The following is a 23,005-nucleotide window of genomic DNA, read 5'->3' as shown; positions in this document are numbered from 1 at the left end:
CAAGGCTAATGTATACTGGTCGGTTTTCAGGCCTTACAAATTACATAGGTATTTAAATACTATTCGATAGAAAATAGGGACACTTGAGTTTAATTGGTAAAATTAAATCAAAAATGCGCTTGCGTTTTATCTGAATAAATTGAATTTAATGAAAAAGTATTTGTTTTGTGTTGTTACTTTAAAAAAAACAAGGTTTATACAAGGAATGTTATAAAGCAATATATTTATTAGTATTTTCGCTTTACCAATTAAACTGACGTGGCCCCAATTTTATTTTGAGTAGTACAGAAGCCGACCAGTTTTTATTGCTAATGATAGTAAAAAAATATAATATGTATTCTACAGTTTGTTTGATAACTAAGAAAATTAATATTACTCGATTAATACAAGTTACAGTGTGCTTATAGAATCTGACTATAATAATGTAAGTGTAATGTAAATAAGCAATATTGTGTGGGCACAGTCAGCAGCAGAAGTGGATGAGCGGTTACGGTGTTCAAAATCTACACACGACCACTGCCAAGGTAATAAGAGTGTTTAGATAATTTTGAGCACCGCAACCGCTCATCTACTTCTGCTGTTGACTGTACACCGTGGTTTTATTGATATCCGTTAACTTCGAAATATGGCGGAGTTCACTGATAGAAAAAAAACAGTAATAAATTTTTGGCACAGTCATTTTAAAGGTCTAAAATTTACAAACTCATTTATCTGTCGCTGTTCAAACAGCGAAAGTTTGTTTGATTCAAATCAAAAACACTTTAATTTAATTTATCACACAAATTAAGACCCTTTTACGTTGTTTTACCGCGCATATTAAATTATTTTTATTAATTCTATTTTAAACAGTAAGAATTAGGCCACTGTGTCTTAGAAAAATGACTTTTCGAATGCTACCTAAAAGTTAACGGAAATCAAAATAAACTTGTATATTTGTTGAACAGGGTCAAAAGTTGACTATAGCAATGTTAAACATTATTATGGTATTCTGAAAAACAAGGATACAACAAGAACACGATATTGGTCACGACACTATTTAATATTGCTTATTTAAAACAACTATAATAAACCCTTTATATTTGTTAATTTAAAAAAAATAGTATTTACAAACATAAAAAAAATCTGACACGGCGCGAATATAGATTCCTCGTTTTAAAATTCTTACAATCAATCTTAAATAACACATACCTAAATAATAAAATTGCGAAAAAGCTCTCGCTTTTCTAGCATGCCAAAATTATTGCGGTTTTGTAACAGGAAAACAAACTTTTACTGAAACTGTTTCCACAAATGCACTCTTGTAACTACAAATATAATTCTAGACAGTTCAATAGAAAAGCAACATGCATTTAAAAATTATAACATGTCTATGACAATGAAAATTTCGACCGTACACACTTATCTATAATTTATTGCGTCATATAGGGCTTTTAGTATATCTTAAATATACTTATACTAAAATAACATAGCATGCATGATACAGTATATGGGGGTATGTGTGAGCGCGTACGCATATGTGTAGTCAAAATTCACATACGAAGACGAACGAATATTGATTATTTGGTAATAATCAAAAAAATCTGACAGTAACTAGTACCTAGGCGGAATTTAAAACATCGAATCTTAATACTGTCTAAAGTAATTAAGTATTATTCAACATAATATACCTATACTATGTTCTGTCATATCCGTAATCAAAAGTAGTTGGTACGGGTTGCCAAATCGCATATCTTAATGCATCTCAAGCTATCTTAAGCATATAAACTCAAAACCAAAACTGTAATAAAATTTAACTTCATACCTATTTAAAAAAAAACATTAACCTCTTCACCGCAACAAAACAAACGAGGTGATGTGCTCTGCACGCCACAGAAAAACCAGCGACAAATCAACTTGATTTTTAATTCCATTGCAGAGGGATTAATTTCGAGTTGAATGTTGGTCGTGCATAGATGACCGTGGCGTGAGGCATTCCATTGGCTGTCACGACTAGATGACTTGCGGTAATTTCGTAACTTTTCCAAATATGTCTCACGGGAGCTTAAGTTTCATTATTTATATAAGGCGTAACTACATTTTGAATCAAAAATTCTGAAAAAATCTTTAAAAAAAATCCTCTACCACAGTTGAGAAGGGGGGGGGGGGTCCAGACGAACTATGGGTGAGTTTTCCTCAAAAGTTATTGAGGAATTTCTCAAGAATTTATTCCTACTACGAACCACGACATATAGCCTGCAATGTACAAACATCACTCAGTTGCCAGTACGATCCTTCAAAAAGTCTATAGCTAGGTTTAAACGAAGCCAGTGTCGGCTTGTTATTGGCCTCGTATAAACAGTTTTTCAAAACATGCCAGCACTGGCGGGAATAGAGGGTCGAGGGAGTTCGAATAATTTTGTCTAAATAGCAAATGGTCTATGTAGCAAGTGGTCTAAAATTCTATGATCCAAATCTTACGTGGCTATTCCGCGTGGCAACTCTAACCTAACCCATGTTTTTTCAAGATTTAGACACAAACAGGTTAGGACCAGTTTTTTAGACAAATTGTTTCTTATACCACTTGCTACTCAGACCAGTTGCTTTTTAGACGAAATGATACTTTAGAATAGAGCGCCGGCCAATTTTTTAAGCAAGTAACCTCCGCAAGAATAATCCAGGAATTAAATTAATCCACCAATTGGTCTTATCTAAACACGGGCCAGGCCAACTATGGCTTGTCTGGACTGAACTGAAGCCAATGTTACTGGCTTCGTGTAAACCTTGTTTAACATCAATAGGGTATTTTCGATCTCAGACTATGTAAATGAAAAATTTCACAAATCACAACATATATTGCTTTTAACAATAGTTTCCTAATCTAGGTTTTTTCTTGATGTTAGGATTTCTTTAATGACAACAGAAACGACAGGACGTTCGAGTTTGCTCTCTATATTTTTGGAGAGGATGAAGTTTTTATTCTTAAGAACCCCTAAAGTAGCTTCTGTTTTCTTCAGATTGAACTTTTGGTTGCGATTTCGACCAATACTTGAACACAAACCCTTTGCGAACTCTATTAACCATTTTTATGCTTTGGCCCGGATCAGCCCAAAATGTAAGGCTATCTTTTTGCATTTTTATTTTAATCCGCGTCGTATTATTCGAAACAAAGAAAGCTACAACGCAGCTTTTTTGACACTCCGCGTTGGAAAACTTAATCAACCTTTTGTTTCTTCGCGTCCAATCCATCATCAACGCAGGTGGCGGTGCGTTTGAGTTTGCTCTCTATATTCTTGGACAGGTTGGTGAGATGTCTTATCTCGCTGGTGATACCTCGTATCTTGGCGAGGGAGGACTGAGCGCGGGCGACGGGCCCGCGATTGGTGGAGGGGCCCGCGCGGGGCTCCAGCTTGGCTCTGGGGGGCTCGTCTGCGGACAGGCTGGGGAGTTTGATGACAGGCATCCGTGGCTTCATGTTTGGGAGGACTGTGGAGAAAAAATAAATAAATATCACGGGACAATGAGGGCTACCGTTTTCGCGCTCACCAGTTGGCGCCACTGTAGACAAAGGTCCTGCCTGAACTATAGTGGTTAATTTGGTATTACGGGCGTGAAAACAAAATTTACATTTAAATCGTCCACTGTTGGACATAGGCCTCCCCTATCGACCCCGCGGCTTTAACCATGTCTTTTCGTCGTGGTGGACGTCCTACGCTGCGCTTAAATTGATGCTTCCTATTAAATGCTAGTGAGATGGAAAATTCTAATTAATCCAATAAACTAAAACAATTACTTTGCTCGCCTTAATAACTACGTTTATGCAAGAAAGGTGTGTTCGTGCAGTTCCTCCACCTCCGCACTGTAAAAACACGCGTAAACCCATCTCGACGATCATCGGCGACCGGATGGCCAAGTGGTTAGAGAACCTGTCGAAGCTTGAGGTCCCGGGTTCGATTCCCGTGTCGGGCAGATATTTGTATGAAAAATACGAATGTTTGTTCTCGGGTCTTGGGTGTTTAATATGTATTTAAGTATGTATCTATCTACATATATAATTATATTTATCCGTTGTTTAGTACCCATAACACAAGCTTTGCTAAGCTTACTTTGGGACTAGGTCAATTGGTGTGAATTGTCCCGTGATATTTATTTATTTATTTATTTATTTATCATTATTATCATGTATTTATCTATATAAGAATGTTTATCCGCTGCCTAGCATTCATTGTATAAGCTTTGCTTAGTTTGGGACTAGGTCAATTGGTGTCAAGTGTCCCATGTGTTATCTCTTTGGTGCAGAATAAAATTCCCAAAAATGATTTCAAATGATTATAATAAAAATAGAAAGAAAAGAAAGAAAGAAAGAAAGAAAACATTTATTCATGACATTACATGACGTGAAGTGACAAGGATAAGAATAATAATAATAAAAACAGAAATAGAATTCGCGCTGCCATCGTTCATCCACCATTACATCAAAAAATAGTTGACAATTCAGAGGTAAGACGTAAGATGAATGACGAGTCCATGCCGCGGCCATCCGCGGTCGGGGAAGCCTGAACACCATGATATTTATTATTATTTATCTATCACCACCACCACACTTTACACAGACACGTTTCGAACTAAACCAGAAGTCATCTTCAGAGCAACACAACCTTTCATACTACCAGATGTTAGGGGATGACTGCAGTACTCACGGGCGTTGTGCGTTCGCTTGGAGGTGCCGATGGGCAGCACGGAGAGGTCCAGCTTGATCTGGCTGCCGAAGTGACGGAGAGGCTGTGCCGGCGGGGACGCGCTGCCCACCGCTGGGGAAAACAACAATCATCATCATCTCAGCCCATGTCCCACTGGTGGGCACAGGCCTCCTCTCAGAATGAGAGGGCTTGGGCCGTAGTTCCCACGCGGGCCCAGTGGGGATTGGGAACTTGACACACACCATTGAATTGCTTCGCAGGTTTGTGCAGGAAGCTCATGGTAAATTTCAAATGTGATTTCGCACGTGAATTTCGAAAAACTCAGAGGTGCGAGCCGGAGTCCATGAACCTCTGATTGAGAAGCGATAGGCCAAACCACTAGGCCACCACGGCTTTTTCACCAAAACAACAATACAATACAAATATTCTTTATTGCACACCACAAATCGATATTTGCATTTTTTACTTAATCATAACTTAATTTAATTATAACTCCAAGTTAGTCATGACTCAAAGCGTTTGTTTTATTTCTGCCTAGTCCAAGGACAATAAACATTACTGACAAAAACAGGTTTCCTTACACCGCACAAACGGACGGGTAGGTATTTATTCGATCTACGCGGCCATAAATCAATTTCACAAAATGCACGACAGGTACAATAAAGAGGTACTAACCAGTAGACAATAATCTATACCCTCCCATTATAATCACATGCAACCTGTGCCCTAAAAAGCAGAAGGAATTTGATATTCACGCGTTGTTTTTCTGTTCTTGGCGTTCGTGTGTAATCACTAACTTTGACATTTAATATGTCATGTTATGTTAATATTACGTTTTAGGTGATTAATCGAAAAAATAGTTATGGATCCTGATACAACAGGTAATAAACTATTAATATATTAAAACATATTTTAATCATATTTATTGTTTAGGTTTATGGGTTTGAAACTTCTTATATTAAGGATTAAGGGCCTGTTTCACCACTTGTCGACTAACTTTAAGTGTCAGATAAAAGTAATGCCGTCTTTGTTTATTCGGACAAAACAAACAGAGACAGCATCACTGATATCCGTCACTTAAAATTAGTCGACAAGTGGTGAAACAGGCCCTTAGTGTCCTATTGGGTCAAATTGGGTTTTGATTCCTGTTAGTTTTTAAATTTGAAACCTTTGTAGAGATAATTGTTAAAAATTTAGCCGCGGAAAGTCGCGGATAAGCGGAAAAAAAAAAACAAAAAAAAATGCATAGAATAACTTAATGTTAAAACAATACCCATTAAACGAAAGCTATAACCTATGCCTAAAGCCTGAAACCATAAAAAAATCTAATATTAAACGCTAAAGACCCAAAAGCGAAGAAAGAAAGGTTTTTTGCCTCTACTGAAAAGTAGCGATTTTGAGTTATTCCCTTTTTCACTGGAGGCACTGTACCCGTATGTGCATTCTGTATGCATCGACATCTTATCGATATGCCCCTCCTTAAAACAGCCTAACGAAGTAACTCTTGCAATACGTCGCCGTGTAAGTTTGGATGAGCTTATTTCCAATAATTACGAATAACACTTAATAATTCAATAATATATTTTTTTTAATACTATAAATTATAATTCTACAAATTACGACGTGCTAGACTTCCAAGCATTGCTTTTAAGCAATTTCGCGTACCAGTACTCCATTACAAGTTTATATAAAAGTGGAGCTAATGAACTGTCACTGTCAGTGTCATAGGGATCAAGGTTCCCCAAGGTTTGTTTTAGCTTACCTGCTTTGACTTTAACGCCGACTGCCTGGTTGGTGTGCGTCAGTTCGCTGTAACGCACGTCGCACTCTTCTATGCGTTTCTTGAGCTCCGCTAAACAATAATACATTGTTTATTACTAGCTATTGCCCACGACTGCCTGTGAAAAATGTATTTCTTGCTATCCGGGAACTATACAATTCTCCGGGATAGAAACTAACCTATGTCCATCCCTGGGTCTTATAGGTATTCAGCGGGCTTTGTGGGAAGAGGTAACTGACAAACGGACAGACTGGTCTGTTTAAGCGTGAAGGAGCAACAAATATACACTACTCACCAATTTTCGCATTTATAATATTAGTAGATGGGTAGATCAACTACTTCTTATTGTTATTGTTATTCTGTCCCGTCAGCGAAGGGACAAAAGTAGTACAGTTTAATAGAAGAAATGTGTCACATTATACTAACATACTAGTTATTAGATGACCAATAGACGGGGCTTGAAACTTCCACAAAAATGCATGTTTGGCATATTTAAACCCTGTAAACTTGCGGTTTAAAGAGTGACTCAGGAGAACGTAACTATAGCAACGAGTGACAAGAACAAAGGCCATTGACATGGTCAAATTTAAGTTTTTTTTTTCAACTAAAACTGAAACTTAATAAAAAAAACCATCATTCATCATTTGTAAAATCATCATCATCATGTCAGCCGAAAGACGTCCACTGCTGGACATAGGCCTCCGCCAAGGCTCTCCACTCAGACCGGTCTTGTGCTTATCGCATCCACCGCGATCCCGCGATCTTAACCAAATAATTTATTTGCTCGCAGAAAGTTTTTTTTTAATTAAAATCAATGCGAGTCGCGTTGGTCCGGGAAGAAGGGCTAAGAATCAGCCCGAAACATGTCGAACTAAACTGAGTTCTGAGAAAAAAATAGTTCTGAAAAAATGTCTACTATTGTTCCAAATCTAGCCCAGGCCCCAGGGGGGGTTATGAACCCCTCCCCCCCCCTGGATCCCCCATTGATATACTCACCGATAGCAGCGTCTTGAGCCTTCTGCTTCCTCGTCAGATCCCTAACAAGTGTTCGCTGTCTGATGGCTATCTTTCTATACTCCAACATCTGAAAATAGAAAGGATTTATTATAATAAGATAAAAGTAACCCTTACTATTATCATTTATCACAAGTGAGACAATAAGTTTGTAACACTTTAATCCTAAATTGCCATGAAATTTTGCATTTTAACAAATGCAAATTAAATTAATGAATAGGATGTCTTTTATATCCAAAAATAATAATTGTTCCCGAGGGCGTATAAAAGCTGTTAATTCGGCTAGTTACAATTAGTAGTATCAAGCTTTAATTAAATATACCACTACGCCGTTTATTCTAATATAAAAAACCCTCTTACATCAGAACTAGCTTTTGCCCGCGGCTTCGCCCACGTGGAATTCGGTTATCGCGCGCTGTTTCCTCGCGAACTGTGCATTATTCATAAAAAGTAGCCTATGCCACTCTCTGGGCTATAAACTATCTCTATACAAAAAATCACGTCGATCTGTTGCTCCGTTTCGACGTGAAAGACGGACAAACATACAAACACACAAACACTCACACTTTCAACGTAGCAACCTGTAGGTAATAACTTTAAAATTATTAAAAATATTTTTATTATATGATGTAACTAAAAATCACGGTTTTTGCAATTTTTTCTTTATCTGTGCTATATAAGACGTTGCTTCGTACTGTAGTATGGCAATTGGCCACTTTCAGTGTTTAGCAGTAACACAATAGTTTACTGCTACATAAACGCATATTGCTTGTATTACAGTACCAAATTTCAAGATTCTGAGTTTACGGGCAGTACCCTGTAGGTTTTGATTCCCTTGCGAATTTCGAAAATTTGCGGAAATTAGCGGCATAAACGGCTGTATCTTTTGATTGCGTTGGCTTAGAAGTTTGATTTTTTCTCAGCTCCAAGGGACAGTAGACCTGAGTATTTGATATAAATTTCAGCTTGATACCTCCACGCGTTCCTGAGAAAAAGAGTCTTGACGGACGGACGGACGGATGGACAACTAAGTGATCCTATAAGGGTACCGTTTTTTACTTTAAAGGTACGGAACCCTAAAAAGGTAAAAAAAATATGGGACTCACTCGTTTATGGTACTTCTTGTACTGCGTGGCGAGATATAATGACAGTTTGGCGTTCAGAATGGAGCGACGGCGCAGCGACAACACCTCTTGACGCATCGCCAGCGGCGCGAATACGGCTGCAATGTAATAAAACATGTAAAATATACTAAAAAGTAAACGTTAACTGCACTACCGATGTAGCGAACAATGTTTTGTCATCGTATTTTGTCGGAAAAGTTATTGATCTTGCTGTCTCAACTAGCTTACTGAAGTTTACTGAAGCTACTTGAGAAAGAAAGATAAATACGAACTTAAGAACAATCCCCGCACCTCCACCAAATATACAAACAAGTATCAGGCAGGGACTACGAAGTGCAAAATTCGAACTGCGTATGTTGTCCCGCTGACGCTAATATTATTTAATACGAGAGTGAGAGGGACGGTACGATATGAAGTACGATTGACGAATTTTGTAGTGTGTAACGGGAAGATAGCTAAATTATTTACACATATTATATCTATCTAAGCTTCAATAAATAAAAGAATTGACAACACATGACTGTTTGTTCTCTGTCAAACTTGGTGACCAACTATTACCCCATAACAACTCAGTTAAGTACTTGGGAATCCATTTGGATCGTAGCGTAGGCTAACCTGGAGAGAACATATCCGAGCAAAAAGGGATCAACTCGACCTAAGACTCCGTGGGTTGTACTGGCTGCTCGGGAGAAGCAGCGTCCTGTCTCTGGACAACAAGCTTCTCATATACAAAACTGTACTGAAACCAATATAGACATATGACATCCAGCTGTGGGGCTCTGCATGCGACTCTAACATCGCTTTACTACAAAGAGCTGAAGACTCTATACTTAAGTAAATTGCCAACACACCCGGGTTCATCATAAATTCATATCCATCAACATCTAAGGATAAACACAGTGAAACAAGAAATTCAGTCATATTCAACAAAATACAAGAAGCGACTTGAATGCCACCCTAACCAGCTGGCAGGGTTACTCACTGAGCCTGACCAAGACGCCTTAAGAGGCGCAGAATCCTAGAACTGGATCAACTAAAATGAAGATTCAGCCACAGATAGAGCGGTCTCTCGCTGGAGAGCCAACTCTACACACCATCGATCACGCAACTCATCGCCTGACAAGTAGCCCTCATCGGTGTCAAGTGTCCCGTGATATTTTTTTTCTCTGTGTATGGTTGTGGGTGTACCGTGCTGGTGCTGTGTCCTCTGCGGCGGCGGGTCGTCGCCCGCGCGCAGGCGCTGCCGCAGCGCGGGCGAGATCTTGTCGTCAAAGTGTTCGATGGCCATACTGGAGATGTCCCGGAGCTCCTGGAGCACTTCGTGCGCGCGCGGCGGCGACTTCTGCGTCTCCGCTATGAGTAGAACGCGCCTTATCTCGTCTATTACCTGGTAATAATGAGTTTTTGTTAAAAGTTAATTCTTCCTTATAATCCCATTCATATTATAAATGTGAAAGCTTGTAAGTCTGTTTGTTTGTTACCTCATGTCTATACCGCTGAACACAGTCGGTGTACAGATAGTTTGAGTCCCGGGGAAGGTTTTATCCCAGAAAATTGCGTAGTTACCGCGGGATAGCGGTAAACGAATTCTACGCGGACAGAGTCGCGGGCGACAGCTATTATTCTAATAATATTCTTCTAGCCATACCTATTTGGGTACTCTTTGTAATGCTATATAATTTTAGTGTTTATTTTTTTATGTATTGTAAAAATAAGGGCTATCGCATATGAATTCGCCGCTAGAGGCGCTAGTGTAGCGAGAGGTCTCCGAAATGTCAAATGTCACTGTTTTTGGGTGAGCTGCGCGAGTTTATTTATAAATAATTAGAATATTTTTGTGAATATTTAGCAATACCTGAAATTAGTTATGGCAAATATGCGTTACGGGGCAATGAATGTTGGGGTTTGAGACAGTTTTGTACTTTAGTTATTAGTCTTTCGGAAACCTTTGTCCTCCCTTTTTTCCGAACCAAACGGGACTACGCAACACTGTGGCATGCTCGATATTTTTATGGTACGGTTTTAAAGTATTAAATATGATTTAAATGTAAATTTTGTTTTCGCACCCGTAATGACAAACTAACCTTTCAGGCAGGACCTTTGTCTACAGTGGCGCTAACTGGTGAGCGCGAAAACGGTAGCCCTCATTGTGTCAGTTTCACTTTGTTTATTGTGTTATCATTTGAATGTATGATGACCTGATGATCCCAAAGGAAGATCAGCGCCGTTCGTAAGACCGGCAGTTTGCTGATTTGGGACCATTTTGTGACATGCATTGCATGCATAAAAACATGCATGCCTTCATGCATGTTTTATTATTTGTCCCACATTGTCACAAACAACTGTTTTCTTTCTTCCTATTAAGCCGCGTATCCATTAGAGCAGCCTCAGGCCGAGCACCGCGAGCCGAGCCATATTTTGTCGGTTTTTTGGCCGTGCTCAAAGGAGCCTCAGTCTGAGCCGTGCCTTTGGCAGCGTCTCCACTTGCGCGGCCTCGGAGCGAGGCAGCCGCTCGGCCCGAGGCTGCCTCTAGTGGATACGCGGCTTTATTACAATGACAGTGTGTGAGTTATTACTCCTTCACGCCACGCCAAAACAACTGGATGGATCATTAGGCTAATTTTTATTGTGATATTTTTACAGAATCAAGATGAAATTCAGAAATCTCGACCACTACATTTAAATTCACAAGCATGAAAGTTAACACTTAACAAGGTAGATGCGATTTAGCGACCACATGCATTGATTTGGAAATTCAACCTTATCGTTTTAGCAATAAGTTACAATATTCACTGTAATTATTGAAAATACTACTAGCTTTAAAAATATCCTTTGCCAGGTAAGTATTCGATAGCTGCTTTCGATTCTGTGGTACTAAGCACCAATAAATGGAGCCTTATTAGGGGTTAACAAGGATGTTTTTTGTGTAACAATATTTTTTTTTTGGGAATATCCGTTGACATTTTTGCGAGATCCCGCAATTCCAATTACAGACCAGATTAACGGTTAAAAAAGGATGTTTTAAAAATCAAATTTATAAGTTATTTATTTGAAAACATTCCGCTAAGCTAAAAAATAAAACTCTCATGTCATTCACCTTTCCTGGTATAAAACAGCATATCCCTGTATCAATGAATTTCGAGTATGTCATGTTCAACATCGATATGCGAGTCTCTATCGACGTTAGGATGTCGCAGTGGCGTGCCAAAGGATGATATCTGAAATAGACAAACAGCCTTATTCATAAAAAGTTAGAGCCTCCTTGAAGGCTCCTTGAAGGCCCGATGCTAAAAAACATGATTCATAAACGTCTGTTAGCGCTAATCAGTCGATCAAGGCTCTGCTAAAGTTAGAGGACCGTAGACCCTCCTTTATCTGCCTGCTAAGTCACAAAATGGCCGCCACAAGTTTGAACAGCTGACTTTGACAAGAGCAAAAAACCATACCGAAGATATTTTTAGTGAAGTCTGAAGTTACGCAAAAATTAAAAAAAAAACAGGAAAAAATATTTTAAGGAATTTGTATTTAAAAATCCTCTAAATTAGCAACAATAAATTAACAATAAATATGAAAAAAAATTAGGATGATTAACATAATTATGGCTTTTTGCACAACATAAACATGCGGATCGGAAATGGCGGGAAAACAAACTTCTCGCTTTTTATTTTTTTTCCTGCTAATTTGCTGTCACTGCTGTCAATTTTTTTTTTTTAATTATCGATTAGGCCATTTTTTGTCTTTGATTTGTCAAGGTGGCCAACATAACGCGTCTAATCCGTCTATCAGCAGCTCAACAACTAGCAGACTGCTAGCAAGCGTTTATGAATCATACTTCTTGACAACCGTCTAACAAGCTTAATCAGTCTGCTAAGTAACAGACCGATCAAACCTCAATTAAGGATTTTTTATGAATAAGGCTGAAAGTATTTATGTTAAAGTAGCGTGCCGCCTTAACAACTCGATTCCCACTAGATAGCCCAATACGGTATTTGACTATTTTGTATATGTTTTATAAATTAAAACTACACAATGCCTGTTATCCAATAGAAAAACAATTTTTAAGCTACCTTTACAAATAACAAAGTTATAAAGGTTTGAAATTCAAGATTAGACAGAGAAAGACATACTGGCATGTGACGTCACACGCCAGTACCGCCATACTTGCTGCATAGAAATTTGAGAAAGAGATAGGTATATAGAATTTTCAAAAAATCATTATAAATCCAATTTTCATCCGATTTAAATTTTCTCTTCGCTAAACACTATCTGTATATCTATATTTTCATAATAATATTAAGATATGGCAAAATCAGGAGTTGTCAAATACCGTATTCTTTGCTCAACATCAGTCATGAAAAGTGTAGCAAAGCTTATTAACTTAAACTACGAGTTTTACCCACAAACATACCTATCATACGCTTCTCTCAAACTCAGAGGGGCTATTACGAAACTCGTAAATCGAAGTTCGCATCGCACCATCCCTTTCACTCGCGTATTAATGACATAAGCGTCAGCGGGACGGCAACATACGAAGTTCGAATTTTGCACTTCGTAGTAGAGGGCCTCAGTTGCCTAGCTTAAGAAAATGTTCAGTCCATGCAGCTGATACACAATCTGGATTTTCAATTTAGATTCACATCTGAGAGACCTTCCAATAACAGAAATTAGGGAACAAAGATATGCCTTGCTAAAACAGCAAGGGTGAAAGCCATTAATCAAAAAATCAATCAATCAAATCAGCCCACATTCACTCACTGCCGAGTCCTCCTTCATTTTCACGCCACTTTTTTTTTTAATAAATGGCTTCTGTCCGTTTGGACGATTCTGCCAGCGTCAAAGTTGATAGCTACAAATGATCTGAGTTGAGATTACTGTTATTGGTATTTTAAAAGGCGCCGTGCTGTCAAATAACCGGTAGCGTTAGTTCGATTCACGCCAGTTTGCCCGGTACTGTGCCAATGACATCCAAAGTTTACCAGCCAACTGGCAGATGTCATCCGACCAACAGGCCAGTGGTCTGCCCACTTTTCTTCAACCCAATATTGACCACCCCATAAACGTTTTTGACCTGTTATTGGTGTCTCACTCTCGCCACAAAACACAATAAGATATTTTATTGTTTTTAGTAGGGATGGGCCGAATATTCGTTTCATATTCGGCCGAATATTCGGCTAAATCACCGAATGTTCGGCAAAGTGGTACTCAAAATTTTACTGTATTGAGCCATGTATGACTTGAGTGTTAAATGTGTTATTTTTATGAGGTACAATGAGGCTTTATGTTTTTGTTGACACTGTAGGTTTATTTCCAATAATAGCAGATAAAAAAAATGATTATTAATAAAAATCTAAATAAAAGTAAGATTTTTATAATAAAATAATATATTAATATAATCCATCAGGTCTTTATTGTGAGAAATTAAGCAAGTTTTTTTGTTTTAATCAAGAGTTAAATTACAACATTTAAAAAAACAAAAATGAATCCAATAAAACAAGAATTAATGAATATTTCTATTTTCTACTTAGGAATAAATTATGCCGAATATTCAGTTTGGTAAAAGTTTTACCGAACATTCGGCCGAATGAACCCATGTTCGGCCCATCTCTAGTTTTTTTTTAGTTTACATACCTGCGTTCGGACTCCCTGCGCGGCAGCTGCGTTTTGACGCTCTTGAGCGTTTGGGCGTGGCGACGCTCGATCATAAGGAAGCCCCGATTCAGCATCCTCATCGACAGCTCATTGAATAACTTACATACCTGAAAATTAATCAACGCATACTTTTTTTAACATGGTTAAAAGGTTGTTTTGGATTAGTCCTATGTTAAAAGGTGATTGAAACTAGTAACAAAAACTGGTGAATCACTAATAGTTTTTTATGCACCATGGGTGTATATAACAGTTTTCTGTGGCTCGAGGAAACTGAATCCAAAGGTACCAGGGTGGAACCTTTTGTAACCAATTTCGCTACAATTTCTTTGGCAGATGTATGGGATGTCAACATGACATTAGTAGCACAACGGTTCCACCCTGGTAAGTGATTCAGTTTCCTTGACTGTAAAGATAACAGAACCTTAGTGGTATTCTCATTAGTATGATATCATCATCATCATCCTAGCATATGTACATCCTACTGCTGGGCACAGGCCTCCTCACTGAATGAAAGGGCTTGGGCCGTAGCTCCTATACATTTTAGTGTGATATAAAATCAATTCTTTGTCTTGTGGTCCAAAACACTGACTAAAATATGTTGGGACTGGATCATATAAATGAGTCAAATTATTCCTCTGCAACCTGCAACCTGTAATTTTATTAAGTTTGGCAGTTTAAAGCTATTTATTTAAACTACAATACATTGCTCACAGTTTTATCATTGAATAGTGCAGTATCTAAATAATAAATCAAAGACTCAATGCTTATGAAAAAGAGAAAATGGCACATGATGAAGCATTTAGACACAAGTCGCGCAGTTACATTACAGTAACCTTTATTGAATAAAGAAAAACACTTACCACTCGATTCCTCGCTATTTCATCGTACGACAAGTACGAGAGAATATGTTCAATCATTACGACGGGAAGACTCAATAAATCCATTGTGAATGTATATAAAATTAACACCCACTAATAAAATAATATAGATTTAGCTCAAGCTAAAGAAAACACGTTAACGCATCGCGTAAATGCGAGAATGCGAGACAAGTTAATTCTTCCATCCCAATCTAGAATAAATTGTTTGATAACATTGGCAGTGCCTTGCTCACTCACGGCTATTTTTAGCGTTAGGTTGGTGCATCCACAGTAATTAAAAAAAACATTATATCAACTAATCATTAACGTTGAGTAGGTTATTATCGTACCGACCAATGCGAGATTGTAATCTACTTTTGTTATTAAAATTATCTATAAAATAAACAATAGATGAAAAGCAGCACCAGCAGCACCAGCAGCACTTTGACTTGACATTTACGCAGTGCGTTCTTGTATGAGTTGTTTGAGCTACTAATTCGTATAGATCCTCTTATATCATTTTAGCAAACTCAACTTTAAGTTAGAGAAAGTAAGTTTTATTTAGAAAAAAGCCAATCGAATGTCACTCGTGAGGCAAACGGAGAACAAAGCAGAACAAAGCGTTTGAGGTTGGGTTTGGGCAAAGGTTTGGATAGCATAACTAACAGACAATAGTAGATTGTGCAACGAGAGCATAAAACGAGCCATTTTACCCAAGATGTTCATATGGATAGACACGTCGTGGGGAAATTGGGTTTTAAACGCTCGAGTTTTACACTGCTTTTCACTTCGATGGCGAGGAAATGAAATAGCCACAGTGGAAACAATTGTTCACTTACTATGTACCTTTTATTGTTCATGCATTAGTATATAATTGTATTTTTTTTTTAATTTTAAAGATCTATTTCGATTGATTTTTAGTTTTATATAAATTAAAAATTAGTAAAAAAATATGTATGTACAAACTTTTTTGTTTGTAGCTGTTTACACCTGATTGCCTTGGTCTTAGACGAAGATTTTATTTTATGCACTAGAGCATAAAAAGTAATTTTATTTTTATGTCGCCTAGATCTAACATAAATAAGAACTTTACGAGCATGAGAAGTGAAAAAGAATATTCAAATATCATGTCTTGATTCTTGATCATCTTGATTAACCACGGAAAGCGCTTTTTGGGGAAACCTTAGGTACTTACCACAAAGTTCAAAATTCGATCTTCTTGTCGTGCCGTCCCGCTCACGCTAAAACTATTTAATGCGAGCGAGTGAGCGAGATGTTACGATACGAACTTCGATTTTCGGAGTAGCCCCCAGTCAGTTGTCTTCTCGTATCGAATTTACATACGAGGAACTCTGTGCTCTTCTCCCTTTCCGAAGATTGTAGATAGCGACCGTGGCATTAATTACCAGCCATGCCAAGGCACGATGGTTAAAAGGCTGTATTGTATTGTGTAACTCGCGGGCGCGGGCGCTCGCGATCGTATACAAGTGTAGTTTTTGGTATACAATTTCTCTTCCTACCCTCATCCCATACCATATGACACAAAGAAGTGGTGAAAATGAAAACTTTTGTGAAATTAATGCTATTGGCGTATCTAGGGTTATTTTTCAGGTGGGGGCTGGCCTGGATTTTTGTGTGAAGATATCAGTATTATAGAATTTTGAATTGGTAGCCCAACATCCTGGGGTGGGCACTGGACCATATTAGGATGGGCACGGTCCACCCAGCCCCCCTTCTATATACGCCTACGGCTTAGACGTTCACACATACACTGCTGCCATCTGTTAAGCGAAGGTGAGAAAAAAACAGAATAACACCAAATATTTTAATAAATTATCAACATAAAATTTTAACTGAACGACGGGAGATCACAGTGTTTCTTCTTAACATGAAAACGTAACGACGTGTTATATTTTGTGGCAAACGGACAGAACTCGCATTTAAACCTCTTCACTGCGGAATGCTTATACTTATGTTGCACCAAGTTTGCTGGCAATATAGTAGCATAGTCACACTGATCACAAGAGTATCTCTTTTTCCCTGTAACATGAGCTTCTTCGTGATACCTTAGTATGTATTTATTCATAGTCTGGAATGGGCATTGCGTGCATTGCAACTTTACTCCTTGATCGACATGCTTCTTTTTATGCTTAGTCATTGCATCTTCGTAGAACGACTTGAATCTACAACCGGGGTATTCACAGTGTATCGTTGAAGCATTCTTATGCCGCAACATGTGCTGTGTCATACTAGCTTTGATTGTGGTTTTAAACTCACAGTATTTGCACTCCATGACTGTGTCAGGTGTGTGCTCCTGCTTTATATGTTTGGGTAGGTCATTTGATGGCAAGATTTGGCCGCAAATCTGACACTGAGTGTCTTGAGCATTGAAGTGATTTTGCTCATAATGTGTCCTAAGTTGCTCGAATACTAAGTAACTTTCTGGGCACTTAGTGCACTGGAATACCTCCTTAATGTCACCATCTTCTTTCTTGATTTCAACAACAGGAATGTCAGAGTCTTGTAGTTTTTTCGGATGAGCAGCGTGAACATGACGACTGAGCTCAAACTCATCCGGAAAAGTCTCTGTACATTGATCACATTTCTGCTCACTAGTAGTGGTCTGACTCTGCCCTGGATGTTTGAACAAAATATGGCGCCGGTAACTCTCCTTGGCTTTAAATACTTTAAAGCAGAATCTACATGTGTACGAAACTTTTAAATGCACTCTCAACAAATGAGGTTTCAACTGGCGCTTATCATGGAAACCTTCGTTACAAATGTTACAAAATACAGTCTTAGGGGTGTCTATTTTGTGGGTACACCGCAAGTGTTTTCCTAGGCCGGCTTGGGACGCAAATATTAGGCCGCAAATGGAGCATTCCCGGATCACTTTTATATGGGAATGGTTTAAATACATCTCTCTCGTTCCAAACTGCTTATTGCATACTTCACAGTGAGCTCCGTTATCGTGTTTCCTTCGCACGTGACGTTTCAGACTCTCAATTTTGTCATAAGACAGGTTGCAAATCATGCATTTTAATCTGAAATCTTCTTTCAGAGCATTATGCTTCCTTCTCATGTGTAATTTTAAAAAGTTTAACGACGAAAAGACTAGTGGGCATTGATTGCACAATATCTCCCCTGTTTCTTTATTCACACAGCTTTCTAAAGCTTCTTGGGTGATACTATCTTCTTGGATTCCATCTTCATTGATCCTGTGTTTTCTTTGCACATGTCTGGCGTAGGTCTCGCGTCTTGTAAAGACCTTCGGGCAAAATGGGCAGTTGAACCATTGATTTGCAGCAGGTTTGGCAACTTTGGAATGCTTCCTTTGTACATGGACAATCAGACTTCTATACTTATCATAGGTCAGTCCACATTCTTGGCACTCATGGCGGAAAGTATCCTCGAACAAGCCATGCTTTCTTCGCATATGCATCCTCAACCTAGTCATGCCTTTGAAGACCAGTGCACAGATTTCGCAAGTCCTTTCTTCCCTATCGTCTGCAGATGAATTAGGGCCATGTTTTCTCTTAATGTGAGCTACTAGACTGTTTTTCATTTCGTAAGCCATACCGCAGTAGTCGCAAATGTGTTTAAAACTCTTCCTGTATACTGGGTGCTTTCGTTTTTGGTGCATGCGTAGCGTTTTTTGACTCTGGAAGACTAGGTGGCATATCTTGCAGACATGATTTGGAGCAGCTTCGATGCCTGCGGCTTGGCTGTATCCAAGGACTGTTTTGTCGTTGACTACACTTTCAAATGTGAGGATGGCAGCTTCATGGTTCTGCTGCTCAATCTTCACTTCTGGTTCTTGACTGTCCTCACTATGAGGGCCTTCGAGCAGCAGGCCGCCATTTTCGGCAAACTGGAAAACATAATCCATATTAGTGATGTAAAGAATATTCGCATATTTTTGCATATTCGCAATCGCATTCGCAAAATTTCTGCGAATGTTTTGCGAATATGAATATCAGAAAAAAATACAATTATTAGATAATATATTAGATAGATAGGTTAATAAAATCAAAATACATTAATTTCTTATGTTTTTTATACAAAAATAATAACAGTCTCGTAATCACATTATCCGTCTTCATCTTCACTTAATCATTTGGCATTCTTTATTTATTTATTTACTTTGCGATGCGTTCGTATAAACTGTGTAATTCTCGGAACAAAGTACAACCGGAACGCACTTCGTTCGAACGAGACTGCCATAGACAATTTGGCGCAAAAAGGAAAAACTGAATATTCGCATTCGCATTCGCGAATGTCGGTAGCAGATATTCGCACTCGCGAATGTTCAAAAAATGACATTTGTTACATCACTAATCCATATACTAATATTATACATGTGAAAGTGTGCATGTTTGTATGTTTGTCCTTCTTTCACGCTGCAAGCTGCAACGGAGCAACGGATCGACGTGATTTTTGGCATAGAGATAGTTTATGGGCCAGAGAGTGACATAGGCTACTTTTTATCCCCGAAAAATAATTCCACGGGGACGAAACCGCGGGCAAAAGCTAGTAATGTAATAAAGTAATGTAAAAAATGTCACATAGTCAAATTCTAGTGATAGCTCAATCAATTCTCCTCTTTTGTGATAGAAGTATATTCATTTTATTAAAATCAATGAGTTTAGTTAAATATTTAGGTACAGTTCTGTTGTCCTAGACCCAGCTCAGGGCCCAGGGAGGGTGTCATGTCATGACTCTGCTTTATAAGTAGGTATTTTCATAACACCATATGTAGTGCTCCAGCGCATTGGGTAAGAATATTCCAGTAAATGCGTAACTTACATCATTAAAATCTAATTCCACTTCTATATTTTCCACTTTGATAGTAACCTCAGGGTCAAGACTTGGCACAGGATCATAAGCAATATCGTCAAAAGCTTTGATCACTTCAACTGGCGCTTTCTCTTCTATATCCTTAAAAGGATCCTCTTGTCTATGCTTCTTTTTTTTCTTTTTCTTCTTTTTTAATTCATACACCATTGGCTCATCTGGCAGAAAAGAGGTGGGATCCTTCCGTTCCTCATTTTCTACTTTTATTTTGATTTTGTCTATATCAGGTTTTACATCTTCTAGTTTAATATTTTCTTTCTTTATTGACATAATTGATTATTTATCTGAAAATTAAAATATGAATAATTAAAGGAGTTTTCCAACTCATCAAAGAATATCTATTTGTTTTGTTCAAATAGACGGAGACGGCATCACATTTAACCGTCAGCTAACACTAATCAATGGATGGTGAAACAGCCCCTTAAACTACTTATTTAACAGCCAAATGTGCATTTGTATGTGGTAAAGAATGCTCTACATAACATGATAAGTTCATGACAAACTAATTTAAAGTCTAATATATCTATATAATTAGGTAGAGTCGATAAGTGAGAAGTCACTATGGCTACGTACACACTATGCGGCTAACCGTGCGGTTTTGGCGCGCCGTCCATCTGCAAAGTATCGGTCGAGAAAGAGACGACGCGCTAAAACCGCGCAGTTGGCCGCATAGTGCATACGTAGCCTATGACAGGTCAAAAAATGCCATGAAAAATCCGCTCTCTGTTCATAAAGTACAAATCAATTGTAAGAATGCTCAACTCGAAAAAAAAAAGAATAACTACCAAATATACTACAAATTGGAGTATAGACGTACCTAGTGAATATAGATTTTGTAGTGGCAAGGAAAAATCAATCTTATGTCAATGTCATAGACTAAACTGACGACCAGATGGCCTAGAGGTTAAAGAATCTGTTCGATTCCCGTGTTGGGGCAGATATTTGTATGAAAAATATGAATGTTTGTTCTCAGGTCTTGGGTGTTTAATATGTATTTAAGTATGTATCTATATCTATATAATTAGCTTAGTACTCATAATATAAGCTTTGCTAAGCTTACTTTGGGACTAGGTCAATTGGTGTGATTTGTCCAGTGATATTTATTTATTTTTATTTATTTATAAAGACTTCGTCATGGGAAACTTTTCCCACTTTAGCTATACAAATTTTTGAACAAAACAAGAACTTTAAATGTATTGAAATAATTTCCAAAATCATAAAACAGAATTCTTGGCTCTGTCTGTAGAACTATGTATAATTAAAGAAGGTCAGGACTTAGGGAAGATACAAAATGTGTTATAATTATAAGCATAAAGTATTTAAAGTTCTTTTATGCTAGGTATAGTGGTGTGTAGTGATACAAAATCAAGGGTCATACAAAACTAACTTATTTTTGCTAAAATCAGTGGGAAAAAAAATTGCGATCCCGTCAGCATAGCGCGCTATGAGAAATAAATAGTTAAGTCCAATTCAATAATATTAATCATCTAAAAGATAACAGTTTAAGTTCTTCATTCTAAGTGTATAAATTTTATATACCAAAGTAAAATGCTTCAAATGATAAAGTAGATAAAGTTACAAAAACCAAATACGACCACGTCACTCCATAAGAACTTACTTATCTCTCCTTAATATTATACATCCTTCATTTCACGAAAACAAACTTCGGTTTTTAACATTTAAACATATTTATAATTATTACACTAATAAAATAGCATATAACCTAACTTATATATGAACTACGTTCCACCACGAGCCGACACCTTAGAGCTAAAAATCAATAACTTTCTAATATAATAGGTAAATTATTATGAAAAATGGCCAAAATGGCCTTTTTGTTTGCGATTATTGACGTTTTTCAAGAATGCATGACGTTTGCCGGTCGGTGTTGCAAACACAATAACAATATATTAATTTACCACCTTATTCTACATACCGCCTTTATGTAAATATTACAAGTATTACATAAAAAGTTTATTACCTGTCTGTTTATGATAAAAAGTAAGTATGGTATAGAACGGACGGATAATCGATTGGAATAACTAAGTAATGTAACAAATTCGCAATGTGGGTAGATTTCGTGGGCACTTTCAAGTAAGTAATTGAATCATTTTTTACTATTTACGGCGGCCTCATGCACTCGGAATTCCGTTTCGGAATTTAGATTTGAAATGTGGATTCGTCATTCCATAAATACATCACACACGTATGTCTATTTCAATTGTGAACTCACGGACCACCATGCGGAATTCCGAATCAGAGAAAAGTTCAAACGGAAAGCTACTGCCTTCACTGTATGTGGTAGGTCCATAGATTTGTATGGATTTACTGCGTTCGATATCCCAAATCGGTATTTCAAATCGAAATTTCGAAACAGATTTCCGAATGTATGTAGCTGCCCTTAGGTACTAACTAGCATAGAAAAAACAAATTTTGTCTAATCTTATCTGTTTAGTTTTTGTACGCAGAAGGTTTTATTTCTTAATTTATTTTCATTTCGTGCTTTTAAGTTTTTATTACAAGATGATAATTAAATTAGTAATTGTCATACTTAACATAAACTGCCACTGCTACCATATATTACTCGGTGAATAGGTTAGCTATTATCTCTACTTAATTAGTCACTTCAAAACCATTAAATAAATTTAATTGACCTACTTCATGTAACTCGCTTTTGAATAATGCCCTTCACTTCAGCCCCCTTATATCTTTTTTAAAGGTTTTTTCAACCCCGAAGATTAAAATCTGTTATTTATTTTCTTTAAGAATTGTATGCACCCATTAACATGTGTTATCAAGAAGACGAATCTAAAGCCGAGTTTAGATTTGCAGGAAAAATCGTGCAAGTTGCATTACATTGCGGTGCTCGATTGACCACTAAAGACTCGTTGGCTTTAGGGCCTCGCAATGTAATGTAACTTGAACGATTTTCCTTGCAAGTCTAAATTCGGCCGGCTTAATGACATCCTTTAGTATCAAAATCGATCGAGCCGTACTTACGAGCGAACATGGAAACGGGCATACTGGTCAACAATGACAATACGGTATTTG

At 37.7% G+C, this 23,005-nt stretch overlaps 2 protein-coding genes across 4 annotated transcripts; both read right to left on the bottom strand.

Moving 5' to 3' along the window:
• Positions 1–705: 705 nt before the first annotated feature.
• On the bottom strand, positions 706–15,674 carry pall (F-box protein pallbearer). The gene is made up of 9 exons (XM_074109532.1): positions 15,104–15,674; positions 14,223–14,350; positions 11,692–11,812; positions 9,783–9,981; positions 8,577–8,692; positions 7,453–7,540; positions 6,439–6,528; positions 4,677–4,787; positions 706–3,462 (listed from the first exon to the last, which is right to left on the bottom strand). Exons 1-9 carry the CDS (start codon positions 15,185–15,187, stop codon positions 3,191–3,193), a joined length of 1,209 nt encoding a protein of 402 aa, XP_073965633.1. The 5' UTR covers positions 15,188–15,674; the 3' UTR covers positions 706–3,190.
• A 1,237-nt stretch (positions 15,675–16,911) lies between these two features.
• Positions 16,912–21,832, bottom strand: LOC141444227 (uncharacterized). 3 transcript variants are annotated; one of them, XM_074109706.1, is made up of 3 exons: positions 21,573–21,832; positions 19,907–20,238; positions 16,912–18,971 (listed from the first exon to the last, which is right to left on the bottom strand). In XM_074109706.1, exons 2-3 carry the CDS (start codon positions 20,222–20,224, stop codon positions 16,950–16,952), a joined length of 2,340 nt encoding a protein of 779 aa, XP_073965807.1. In that variant the 5' UTR covers positions 20,225–20,238; positions 21,573–21,832; the 3' UTR covers positions 16,912–16,949. The 3 variants fall into 3 exon arrangements, with proteins under 3 accessions (XP_073965807.1, XP_073965809.1, XP_073965810.1); XM_074109708.1 differs by having other exon boundaries at positions 21,678–21,832; XM_074109709.1 differs by lacking the exon at positions 21,573–21,832 and adding an exon at positions 20,772–21,562.
• Between the last annotated feature and the right edge of the window lie 1,173 nt (positions 21,833–23,005).

Source organism: Choristoneura fumiferana, chromosome 29 (assembly GCF_025370935.1).
Source record: "Choristoneura fumiferana chromosome 29, NRCan_CFum_1, whole genome shotgun sequence".
NCBI lineage: Eukaryota > Metazoa > Arthropoda > Insecta > Lepidoptera > Tortricidae > Choristoneura > Choristoneura fumiferana.
This window is presented reverse-complemented; position numbering and strand designations above follow the sequence as displayed.

What these genes read in the sequence shown, in the direction of transcription:
- pall (XM_074109532.1), bottom strand. Translation starts at nt 15,187, where the DNA reads ATGGATTTATTGAGTCTTCCCGTCGTAATGATTGAACATATTCTCTCG. An exon ending in CGCAGGGAGTCCGAACGCAG is followed by an intron (nt 11,813 to 14,222) that starts GTATGTAAACTA and finishes TGTCTATTTCAG; the next exon opens with ATATCATCCTTTGGCACGCC. An exon ending in ACAAGAAGTACCATAAACGA is followed by an intron (nt 7,541 to 8,576) that starts GTGAGTCCCATA and finishes TTCTATTTTCAG; the next exon opens with ATGTTGGAGTATAGAAAGAT.
- LOC141444227 (XM_074109706.1), bottom strand. Translation starts at nt 20,224, where the DNA reads ATGTCAATAAAGAAAGAAAATATTAAACTAGAAGATGTAAAACCTGAT. An exon ending in TGGAATTAGATTTTAATGAT is followed by an intron (nt 18,972 to 19,906) that starts GTAAGTTACGCA and finishes TATGTTTTCCAG; the next exon opens with TTTGCCGAAAATGGCGGCCT.